General features: G+C 36.6%; 1 protein-coding gene across 4 annotated transcripts in view; it reads left to right on the forward strand.

Moving 5' to 3' along the window:
* Nucleotides 1–12,708, forward strand: part of CACNA2D1 (calcium voltage-gated channel auxiliary subunit alpha2delta 1) — a 3,475,830-nt gene that overhangs the window by 3,360,576 nt on the left and 102,546 nt on the right. For all 4 annotated transcript variants that reach the window (XM_044088264.1, XM_044088265.1, XM_044088266.1 and 1 more), the window contains 2 exons: nt 10,116–10,171; nt 10,297–10,423. In XM_044088264.1, coding sequence (XP_043944199.1) covers nt 10,116–10,171; nt 10,297–10,423 — 183 coding nt within the window. The remainder of the gene's footprint in view (nt 1–10,115; nt 10,172–10,296; nt 10,424–12,708) is intronic.

Below are 12,708 nucleotides of genomic sequence, written 5' to 3' on the forward strand. Positions count from 1 at the left end.
CTGCAGCCTTGATTTGTAATACAGGAACCTTTCTTCTATATACCTGCAATGTGTGAAGTCAAAATTCTGAAGCAGAACTTTGAGGATAGTAATTAACTGTAACAGCGTATACATGGATACAAGTGTGTATAGTGTAGGTCTATCAATGTTTTGGGATACTCTTCATGCTGCAGTTATTTTTTAAGCAAAACAAACCTTTTTCATGGAGCAAGAAATAAAAACGACTGAAAAACTTTTAGGCGTAACATTACTTTCTTCACCTGTCTTCCTATCACTCTTTATTATTAGACATTATTCGGTTTTGGTGACTGTTCCAGCAGCTTCTTTCCCATATAGGTTCATAGGTTCATAGGTGATTATTAGGCTAATGCCACAAGAGCCTTTATAAGTCTTCCCAATAATACTCAGGATATGGCAATATTATTTCTTAATTCGCCCAGATACAGGATGAGGTAGTGTCAGGGTAGTGGGTGTATGGGTGTTGGAACCCTGAGTCATTTTACAGACTGTCTCTGTCCATAAGAGTCATGGGCAGTGCCCCAGGAGTGAATTTATGTTTCCCCATTTATTTATCCAAATTCGTTTGTAATAGAGTGAGAGATGCGTTTTGTTTAAGGAAGATGGGAAGTGTATTCCACAGACGAGGTATACTTCTCTTATTAGGTATTCTGTTCCATCATTGTGTAATGTCAAATCATTAAACATTTTTACTAAAGACCTACATTCATCCTACAGTCTGTTATCTGTAATACAATACACAGATGACTCTACTCTCTTATCTATCTCCAATGCATAGGTTCATAAGTTGGTACTAGGCTATCGTCCCTAGGGCCTATACAAGCCTAGCCATAGCAATTCCCTGGCTATTCCTTCCCACAGTATTTACTTCCCTGGACCCCTGTCTATCTCTGAACTACACACACTAACACAGAATTCCTTTATCTCTGTTGAAAAATGGCTCAGAAATAATCAACTAATTGTTAACCCAAAGAAAACTCAACTCCTCTTCCTACTTCAGACACTCTCTCACCTTAAATCCAACTTTTCTCTTTCCTTCCTAGATGGCATCACTATCTGCCTCACACACCAAACTTCTTGGGGTAATAATTGATGAACGACTAAAATTTGATTTGCACATACAACAGGCCAACAAAAAAAAAAAAAAAAACCACCAAAAACTTGTACTACTTTATAGGAACAAAAAAATCCTCACTACTGCCACTAAACGCACTCTTGCACAGGCATTTCTCTTACCTAGTCTTCTATACACTTCCCCCACCCTTACCAATATCCAAACTACCTCAATGCAGAAACTGGAACAAACGTACAACAAAATTGCCAGATTTGTTCTAAACCAACCACTCTCATTGCATTACTGCCTCCCACTAAACAAACTTCAGTGGCTGGAATTTCCGCACCTTCTTCAATTGCATTTCTACACTACCTTTTCCTTACTCAACAACCCCTCTGCCTGCCCTACTCTCGCCTCCAATTACTTTCTACACTCCTCCCCCCCGGTCTCTCTGGAGTGCTGATCAGCATCTTCTCTCAGTTTATAAACCCAAAAGGAATATTGGCAAACTACTTTACAAACACTCTGTCTCACTAAATTGGAACAAACTCCCTCTCTATATTAGATCCAACCTATCCTTTCCCTGTTTTAAAAAGGAGCTTAAATCCCACCTACTAAACTTGAAATTATGCCGTTGCCTTGACGTAGTCTTAGTCTGTCCTACTGTATCACCTGCTGCTTCTCCTAACTTTCTTTCTCTGTTAGTAACTTACCTCCTGAACCCTCTGCTCTACTACTATAGCCGTACTATAGCCCCCTCCTTTCTCTCCCCTTCCCATTCTCCACACTATTTATTTTTCCCCCCACTTCCTATCAATGTCTGTATATTTTCCTTCTTTTGAACAATGATTATCCTTTTGTTTTTACTCTTATATGTAGTAAATTTAGACCACTGCTATTAGTGCAACCCTTAATGTTAATAATTTTTTTCTTCTGTTTTTCTCTTCATTATTAATTTCGTATTTGCATTGTTATTTTTAATAGATTGGTCCTGTATGTTTATCTTTGCTTATGTTTGCTGGGGCTCTTTCCCCTTGGTTCTCCACTGAAAATGGGTTCCTTACTATCAGTGCAATGCAAGTAGTTAATAACCCTTTCTTTTTACAATTATTTTGTATTGTTTGTTTGCAAACTCAGTTGGACTAACCTGGTTAACAAATGTGAAATAAATAAAATAACTAAAACTGGAATTACTGACAGGCTGTTAATAATAGAACAGTATCTAGCAACCACTGACAGTCTAAAACATTCTCAAACAAGATAAACTAATTCACAGGTTTCAGTTTCAAGACTTAAACTGAATTAAATCAAACCAATACATTTAATTATAACTGATTAGCTTAAACTTACGTACACTGAATTGTCATTTTCTTTTAATATCATATCTTCTTAGTGAGGGTAACCGTATTATTTAATTATATATGTTTGATCCACTATCTCGTCCTCACACGTTTCAACCATCACTGAATCTTACCCTAATTCGTTTATCAAATTTATATATATTTTCCAATATTGCCATCTGCCAACATATTTATTCACTAGATGCTCAGTTTGCCAATTTGCTTTTCCTTAGTTCTCTTCTTCTTCAACACTATGACTTTCTTTATTTCTGGTGTATCACAAGCTTTTCATTTTCTGGTTATAGGTTTATAGGTTCATAGCTGTATACGAGGCAAATGACCACTGAGTCCTTATAAGCCTAACCATGGAATTCAAATGTAATCAGCGAGTTATTGTGCCTTTGATGTTATTTTAAGGGGGTATATGCTAGTTAGGGCATGATTTAAATGCTGCCTCTTCATCGGAGATATAGGTGTCAAACCAGGGCTGCATTTCTGAATTCCTACACACTGATTCAGGGTGCACTTTTATAGTGTTGAGGAGGGCTAAGCTTCACATAGATGTGAAGCCTGTTACAGAGAATGGGGATTCTCTGAGATACACATCAGTCCATTTAACTTAGCCTAGTTAAGTTGCATGCAAAGTTTAAAGCTTTAGATCTAGTAGTTCTGCTGCCGTCCATTTTGTAGATGTGCAAAAGGTCCATCAAAGTGTGATGGAAGAACGCCTACTAAGGTTGCTAAGGTCTGCAACTCCTTACCCCATCAGGTCAGTACCCTCCCTTCCATCTTTCAAAATAACTCTGAAACCCTTCCTAACTAAAATCTGGATCTGTTCTTCTTCAAAACCATTATAACCTATATCCCTAAATGTGAACAAGTACCTTTTCATTCCTTATACATCCTTACTCTCCCTTCTTCACTTACTACCTTACAGCTATCTAATTCTATTCCAAAAATGGATGTCCAAAAGGCTGACATTGAGTAAAAACAGTTTTAATAATAATAAATGTACACAGAAAACAAACTAGTGAGTGCTTTCATGGCTTACCCGCTTCTTCAGAGCATAAAAAATTAAACACTTAAAACCTTATATACAGATAACCAGCCATACAATTAAGAGATGTCAAGTCACATGGTGCAATTAATGATGCAATCCTCTCCTCTTCAGAGTAGGTTTTAAAGACACAGCATTTTTCAGACCTGAGTATACAGTAGCCCTCAGGTCAAGAATCCATCTTAACTCAATGTATTCTGTTTCATTAGCTATATCACCACCTCTTATATTAATAGCAACTTTATGCAGAACCAAAAACATAAATCAATGGGTATCATCTGTTTCCATCACATGTTTGGCTAATGCATTACTTTCTTTGCTATTGCGTATATGATTATTATGCTCAAGTACTCTTTCTTTCAACATTTGATTAGTTTTCCCAATATAGATCCCTTCACATATGATGCACTGTGCACAATAAACTATGTTCTTATCTGTGTAGTCAGCATAAAAGTTAAACTCAATCTTTCTCATAGTTCTAGGATGTGTAACAGAAGTAACAATCCACACATGCCTACGGGCACTACATGATCTACATGCATACACACCTCTCCTTTCAGAAAGTACCCTGTCTATATAGTGCTGTCTATAACATAGACATTGCTTCAGGGTTTTATTGTTTTTAAAAGAGAATCATGGATGGGATCCATCCACATTACCTACACTTGGGTCCATCATAAGTATTGGCCAGTTCTTTTTCACCACATCACAAATTACATTGACGCTACTTGAATACGTTAAAGGTACCCTATTTACATTGCCTTTAGGTAAATGTTTCTCCTTAACTTGTTGGTCCAGGGGGTCAGAGAAATACAGTCTAATCTCATTCCCAGTGGCAGATCTAACCTCATTAATAGCCCTTTCAATGACCCCTATTTTGTAACCACGCACTAACAATTCTATGCATAAAGTATCCAGAGCTTCTTCCAGCTTAGTTTCACTGGGGTGCAGTCTCATTACTCTGAGCACTTGGTTTTTAACCATATTCTTTGGAATGTGCCTAGGGTGCATACTAGTGTTGTGTAGGATGTTGTTCTTCCTACTGGATTTCCTATGCATACTAATGCAAATGCTGCCTAGCTCATCCTTCTTAAATACAGTGTCAAGAAAGTCTATGTCCTCAGCAGAATAATGCACAGTAAATGAAAGAAAGGTAGTTGTATTTTGTAGATAATTTACAAACCCCAGTAGTAGATTGGTTGGTCCTTGCCAAACAAAAACAACATTGTCCACAAATTATTTATAACATTTCACGTGACCTAAACCAAACATCTGTGAAAACTGCCTACTTTTCCCAATATGCCAAAACATTATTGGCATAAGAGATGGCACATGCAGTGCACATTGCAACCCCCAGTTTTTGCAGAAAATATTCTGTTTCAAAATGAAAACTTAATTCTCTAGTATTAGATCCAATAGTGCACATAATAGCTCTGCATTAGAGTTAGAAAAAAACCCTGTCAGACGTCAAGAAAAGCCTTACACTATCTATTCCTACATCATTCGGAATGACCATAAAAAGTGAATTAACATCTAATGTCACAAACAAAATGTCATTCAAATCATCCAGATTTATTGACCATTGATACAGGTCTTGTAGGAACTGGCTTGGTATCCTTCAACACAGTTGTAATAGTGTCAAGAACCAATCTAAGTTGCTTTTCAACATATATAGAAATGGGCTCAGTCAGCCACCCTCTCCCCGAAACTATAGGTTAGAGAGGGGAGTTGACGGCATATTTATGCATTTTTGGTAATCCATAAACAATTTATATTCTGGGATGGTTGACAGTGAAGCAGGTATGTAAACTGTAATCAATCTGATTCATCATCAGCAAATCATATAAATAAAAATTAACTCTGTTAATGATTCAAGTAAACTGGAATTTTTGCATCTTCATATAAACCTCTTCATCATTTAACATACTAGACATCTTTTCAATGTGGCTACTTTTGTCTAGAACCACTTGTCAGCTAGTCTAATCATTAAATGATGTGCCTTAGTTAAATGATGGAAAGCTTCCATTTCTTTAGAGGTGAAATTATAAAAAGTTGCACCATTACACTTATTTACTGAACAATTTCTGAAGTCATTCTCACAAGCATTCAAAAAAGTCTCTAAGGCTGGTTTAAATTCAGGAGTAAAAACACCTGGTTTCTTAAAAAAAGTCATGTGACCGAACTTTGTCTGGAAATATCACATTTAACATTACATTTCTAGCAAATAGCCTCAAGTCCAAAAAGACATCAGTTAAGTCTGTTTTAACTGCTGGAATAAAGGAAAGTCCTTTATTCGGGTCTATATTATAAGACAGAGGATTTCAATATTCGATCACCATATGGTCGACACCAAATGATCGAATATTGAAAACCTCACAAGTGTGAATGGAGATCGTTGGTGGGAATTCTTCCCTTTACTTCAATCTAGTGCGATCTCGGAGTTGGTATATTTAAGTAGCGGGGGTGGGGGGGCAGCCCCCCACATGGACACATGAGCACATGGTGCTCAGAGCGATCAGGTAGGTTTTTGTTTAATTTTTACATTTTTTTTATTTTTTTATTTTTGTTTCAAAGTTTCACAACTTTGCTCATATGGTGTCACCCATATGGTGTTTGACGTTGTGAAACTTCGTTCTTATAATATAGACCCCTTTATTCAGTACAGCAACCTGTTCTTTAGTGAGTTCAAATGATGATAAATTTAAAACTAGATCACCTACTGCCATCCCTTTCTGTCTGGTTTCCTCTGTTTCACTGAACTGTCTGACACTGTCCTGGGCCTGCATTGCCAGCTCTGTGAATGCCCCTTCCATTTCTCCTGCAGTATAGGCAAAGTTTTCACTAAAAAAACAGAGTTTAGCGACTGAGATGTGGTAAGGGCAGAAGCACTGTTCAAGGCTTGATTGGATTTAACCACAAGTTGAGTTTTTGGTTTAACGACCAGAGCCTGTTGATTCCCTGGAATAAAACTACTCGACATGCTGGTTGAAGGCAATACAATACCTTCGCCAGTACTCAACTGACTTATTACATGTTGTTCAGGGAGATTGACATTAGAAACAAGCTTCATGGCTGCTAGAGCACTCCCTAAGGTTGGCTGGTTGTAGTTATATAGTTACATGGTTATATATGTTGTCAAGATCAACCTCATTAGCCTGAATAAAGCCTTCCATAAGTCTCCTACCTGTGTATATAGAGGCAAATGCCCTATCACCCACCCGTTCATCTAATAATTTTGGAATGCCAGTATAATACCTACTTTCCTAATTTTTTATGTGAAGAGCATTTCCACAGTAACCCCTCATCAAATTGAAAGGACTCTTTACTTACATACTTTTTATAACACTTAATCATTCATTCATTAGACATCTCATAACCTTTATTGCAAGTTTCCTGTTCTTTCGACTCCATCACACCACAACAGTATTCACAATCCTTTTATCTCTCTCCTAGACAAAATCAAAAGGATTCTTATCTTAATCAAAAGAAGTTAACATACCTTTCTAAACAACCCTTATCAGAGCAGTTACTGAATACAGTGCTCCCTTTGGCATGTATTTGTCTAAGCACATCACACAACTTAACCCCCCCCCCCCCCAGGTTCTCATCTATAATGTTCACAGACCTGAAAGAACTTAGCTAGCAGAATCTTTTCCATTATCGCTTAAATATAACATTTAGCACAGTGAAGGACCATGCAATCATGGATTTTGTGCACTTTTCAAAACTAACAGCAGCAGCATAAACTCCCATGCTACAAATTTAAACCTTCAATAACAAAGAAAACAGGTCATGGTGGTGTAATAGTTTCATCTCCCAAACCTCATCTCGATTAAACTACTTATTCCTATTAAACAGAGTAAAACACTTGCCCCCTTTAAGGTAAACTAGATGGGTAGCCATCTTGTAAATTAGGTAGCCACAAAATTATTCCTGGCCCTATCACATATCACCCTCCTGATACATAAAGTGCCTTATGAAGGTGGGTGCTGGCTAGACTTTAATAATCCTTGAATGATCTGCCTTGTCAAAGCTATAGTCCTATGATCCAATTTATATAATTATTTCTAATACAAAACATTAAATAAACTTATTTTAGAAAACTACACATCTTTAACAAACAGTGGCTGTTTAAAAATATGTAGAAAATGATACAGCCTCACACTGATATAAATGGTCTATGACTGCTAATAATATATGGACAGTTTTAATTCACCTTTGAAGGAACAGTAGATCAGGCATAAAAAAAGAGGACGACAGCAGTACCCACACCCTGTAAAAACTAGAATTTCATTTCATCACACAGAACATTTCCTAACTTGGATCTTTATGAAATAAAACAAGCTACTTTTTTACCTCTATATATTTTTTAGCAACACATTGCAGTCATATCTTCATGGAGGATTCAAGTAACTGACATAAAAAAATCCTTTTTCATCCGTGTTGTTTGTATAGTAATCTTATTTATAAAGAAGTATATATATAATTCAACACTGCTTACCTCATGAATGTATCAGGAAGCTAGGATTCTGTTCATCCAGCTGTGCTGGTCATGTTTGGCCTAGTAGCTTAGGGGTTAAAGCTCTGGTCTCTTAGCCCAGTGGTTATGAACACACATATCCGCATGGCATCTGCTTCTTATCTAAGCCAGGGTCAGTGGCTTAACAGGTATTGCACTCGCCTATGATGCTGATAAAATCACAAAGCTGTGAGTTCTGTCCATTTAGCAGGTAATTGGGCTTATCTTATCTGGCTGTTAGCACAGATGATTAAGGCTATGAACTGTAGTAATCTTCCTGTAGTCTAGGGTTTGATTCCCTTAGTCTTTGGCTAATGCTTGACTTTGAGTAAGTCTGTTAACCAGACAATATTCTGGGGCAATTGGAAAAACTGGGCTAGGCTCCTCAATGATTTCCTGGAACATGCTTTCAAACTATCTATAAACCCTTATTAAAGTTATTTGCACAATTGTAGTAAATCCTTTCTAACTAGGATTTCATACTAAGATAATTTTACCTTTAGAAGTTCTTAAAGGGTTTGTAGCATTTCAGAAAGCTTCAGATCTTATGCTTTGCAAACTGGATGACAAGATACATTGCATATATCCAGGAGCTCTTCATAAATTACACAAGTCAAAGATATGTAGTAAAGTTTGAAAATAAATACAATTTAATTAAATATTGACTGTATGGCTTGCACTTCTATTCATATATAAAGTGAACATAATTTAATGTTTAAAATACATGGTACCAAAATAGGCAGAAAGTGGGTAAAGACACCTAGGCAGCGTGTCATTTCCCTGTGGTACATTTGATTGGGGAACAATGGCTGAAATGACATTCAGCTGCAGACAAATAATGGCTGTTGTGAATTCCATGGGGGAAAAGAGAAGAATGTGGTACCATGCCCACAACTTCAATAACCATATGCACAGGGTGTAAATAATGTACATGGCCCAGTAGGCAACATGAGATAGCCAGTATGGCAGGCTGGCCAGTGGCCATGTCAGTGGCAGTGAAACTGCAGTGCACAACTAATATGCCTTTATAACTGATGTGTATGAGCCTTTACCCCTTTTACAGTCTTTAGGAAGCACTACCTAAAATGCACACTGGAGCTTAAATGTGATTACAGTAGAATGCAAGATATTCTCCATGCTTTAGCACACTTCTACATGTTTTAGTTAGCACACTTCTACATGTTGTAGTTACATAAACATGTACTGTACACTGAACAGCACACACATTACTTCTTCTGCCCCCATGCACTTGGTTGTTGAAGTTGTGGCAAAGCAGTATGTGCTTCTTTCCCCACGGGGAATTCACCATATTTCTCTGCAGCCAAATGTCACTTCAACCATGTGTCCCCAACTAAATGTACTACAGGGTAATGTCTCACTGCCTGGGATCCTGAATCTGCATAATGTACATTTAATTAAAAATTAGCATTTTAATAAATGCAGATATGATTATTGAAATTACAGAACTCCAAATCACTCTACATTCAGCCACACATTAAGCACATATTTATAAATGAAGCCTGCATAACAGATATGTTTGCATAATGAAAATAGTCTGTTGAGCTGAGTTGTCTTTATTCTAAATGTTTGAGAGATCAACTTGCTAAAATATTTTAAAGTCTTCTTAATATGAACTTATTCAATATATTTTGTTCATCTCTGCTTCCCCTCATTTTGAAACAGAAGATACAAACACTACACATGAAAACAGAAGCCGACACTGTATGCAGAGTTAAAACACAGAGCCAGATTCCAAGAGTCACAGTCAGTGTAAATGACTTACTCTGTGTAAGCCTGCTCTGTTTCTGAAATCATTTCTATCAATGTAAGTGACCTGCTTTGGTGAAAGATCTATAAATAAGCTTCCACTGGGGATCAGATTCTAAAAAAAATTACTTTCAATATAACTAACTTACACCAGAGTAAGCCACTTACACTGAAAGCAAGCCTTTTGAAATTGGGCTCATAGTCTGGGAAAGAAAGCTGTAATGAAGTTAGTTAGAAAACCTGGAGATGTTGTTAAAAAAATGTGCTATACTTGAAATAACACTGTCAGTTTCAAAACAGTTCATTATTCCTATAACAGTAGTTAAGTGCATTAACTTAAATATTTTTATGTTTTTGCAGGTCACTAGTACAGCAGCTATTGTTAAGTATCACCTTCCCACAATTCACTGCAGCTGGTATGTTGATATTATTTCTGACTTTGTTTTAAAATTGGTAAAAGTAAGTTGTTATGGACTTTGTTGCAGACCTTCATGTCTGTAGTTGTCTAAAGTTCTTTCATGTTTTATCTCTTCTCATGTAGTGGAAAAGGAAGATGATAGTTCAGCTGCCTTAGCGAAACAAAGCTGCATCACTGAGCAAACTCAGTATTTCTTTGCAAAGGAAAACCGAACATTTGGTGGCGTGCTTGACTGTGGCAATTGTTCAAGGTATGCCTTCTTTGTTATTTGAAACATCATCAGATATGTCTTTGTGTTATGACAGATGTATATGTCCTTTCCGTTCTTTTCTTTTCTTGACTATATCATGCTGTCGTCTTCTAATTTATGTACTTCATCATTTTACAAATGACAATGTCACTGCCTTTATAATGCAGCGTAGTATGGGATGTAAATTAGAATGTTAATTAAGGGCTCCTCAGTATCTGATTTGCTTTCCTTACTATTAAATGGTTTACTTCTTACTTGCTCTGATTTTACTGTATCAGTGTAGATGTTTTCTATAAGGTGTCTAGTCATTATTTATGTGTATTGCATTATGAATGCCCATTAATGATGACCCCTGGGAAGTTCAGTAGTGGATTCAGGTCACCAGTGTCAAAGGTGTGATTCTACACTTCTGCACTCCATGCAGCTGTATGAAAGATACTTACAGATGAGCTATGATTAAGAAATGACTCTGTCATCTTATTTCCGAATAATGATTTCTTAATGCAAGTTATACACAGTCAATATTGCTGATAAGATTTGCCAGTTAAAATGTTTGGACAGGAGTCACAGACTGTAAAATATTGCATGTAATAAAGTGAAACTTCATCTATGTGCATGTTTCGAGAATGGCTGCATGGTTTCATGCCATGTGCTAAATATAGCTCTTCCACCATTAGTAGATTAAAGTCAACACACCAAGAATCAGAATCCCTGAACTGGTTTTCCTTAAAAAAAGGCCTAAAAAACTTTTTAAGTGTTTTAAGTGTTTCTTTGCCGACAGGCAAACCCCTCACATCTCCCAAACTTATATATACCAAGTGCATGGTTGCACCAACTCACAGAAGGGATGGAGGAACTCCGATCCTCAACAGGTTGAACTGTGGGCAGATGAAGCCTGAGAGTTTGGTCTTTGTCCAGCCATAGATTATCTGAACATACCTTATCTATTCTCTGTCTACACGAATAGTAAATATTCTGAAATACCTAGTTTCTGAATGTACATTTCTAAACTTTTCTTAAGACACTATTAACATTACTTTTCTTCAAAGCTACTTAGCTAGCTTCAATCCATTTATTATTCTTATTTGGCTTTTAAAAGCAAGATAACTGGGAAAATTAGGGTATATAGTAAAGTAGGGCAGTCAGTTATTCAGAAAATTAAAACAATTTTAACTGAGGTCCCTCTTTGTTTACTTTTATTAACTGATCTTGCTCCATTAGGCTCATACTATTTTTATGGGAGACATGATGTGGTGTTTTGACTAGGAGTAACCTTATCAGGACACAAGGGCAATTTAGCAACACTTTTCGAGTGATAAGTGCCATTGAATCTGTTACTTCGATGTGAGCTGTTACCATTTCAGGTAGATGGGACCTTGGTTTAATATCTTATCCAGACTCTTGTCAGTGAACACAGTGGATATTGTCATTTCCTTTTCACTTAATCCTGACCATCAGAAAAAATATCATGTGCACATGTAGTTCATACAGCAAAAGTTAAATAATATGGGAAGAATGAAGAATACAGAGCCTTTTTTTCTTTTGCTTTTCTTTATGACTGAATTTGGGTCCAGTTTTCACGTATGCCCCCACAAAAGTTCAAAATCTGCAAAGAATTACTAAGAATTCAGTGTGTTTTCTGAAAATTATTATGGACCAAGAATGGTCACACTATTTTTGGGTTGTTAATAAAATTAAGACTAATGAAAAGTGATGGCTCGAATTGACTAGAGATATATTGTGTAATGTCTGTTTTTTTTTTAATCTAAGTAGCATTCCTCAGTCAGAAAAAGTAAACTACAGGGGGCATTGTGAATGATTTCTTCTTATCAAATAATTCTGCTTCAGTAGATTTTAATGGACAGGAGTTGCCGCATTAGGGTGATAAGATACCCTACCTGTGCTTTTTTAGTATGATCCACCAACCCCAGATATTTGTGTTATTTTATTCAGAAAATTCAAAAAAAAAGGATGGAGGAACTTTTTGAGGCACGCATTCCTCCAAACATAAGGATAGATTAAATATTCTAATTAGTAGTGGAAATGTCCATAATCCAGGGGTGAGAGAGTGGGGGATATATCTCTAGTTTCACAGAAGAAGAGATTCTGAAAGAACTCCAGCAGCGAAAGGTAGTGAGGGTTGTGTCCTGATGAACTTCAGCCTAAAGTTCTTAAAAATGAAGTCACACCAAATATTAAAGATTTTAACAAAATGTGTGAGGTAGAGAAAATTAAGTCTGAATTGTGGAATGGGGATGCTGTGAGTCCCTTGAAACAGTTTGTTA

The sequence above is a fragment of the Protopterus annectens genome, chromosome 11.part0, assembly GCF_019279795.1.
Source record: "Protopterus annectens isolate FY-2018-M chromosome 11.part0, PAN1.0, whole genome shotgun sequence".
Classification (NCBI taxonomy): Eukaryota; Metazoa; Chordata; order Ceratodontiformes; family Protopteridae; genus Protopterus; species Protopterus annectens.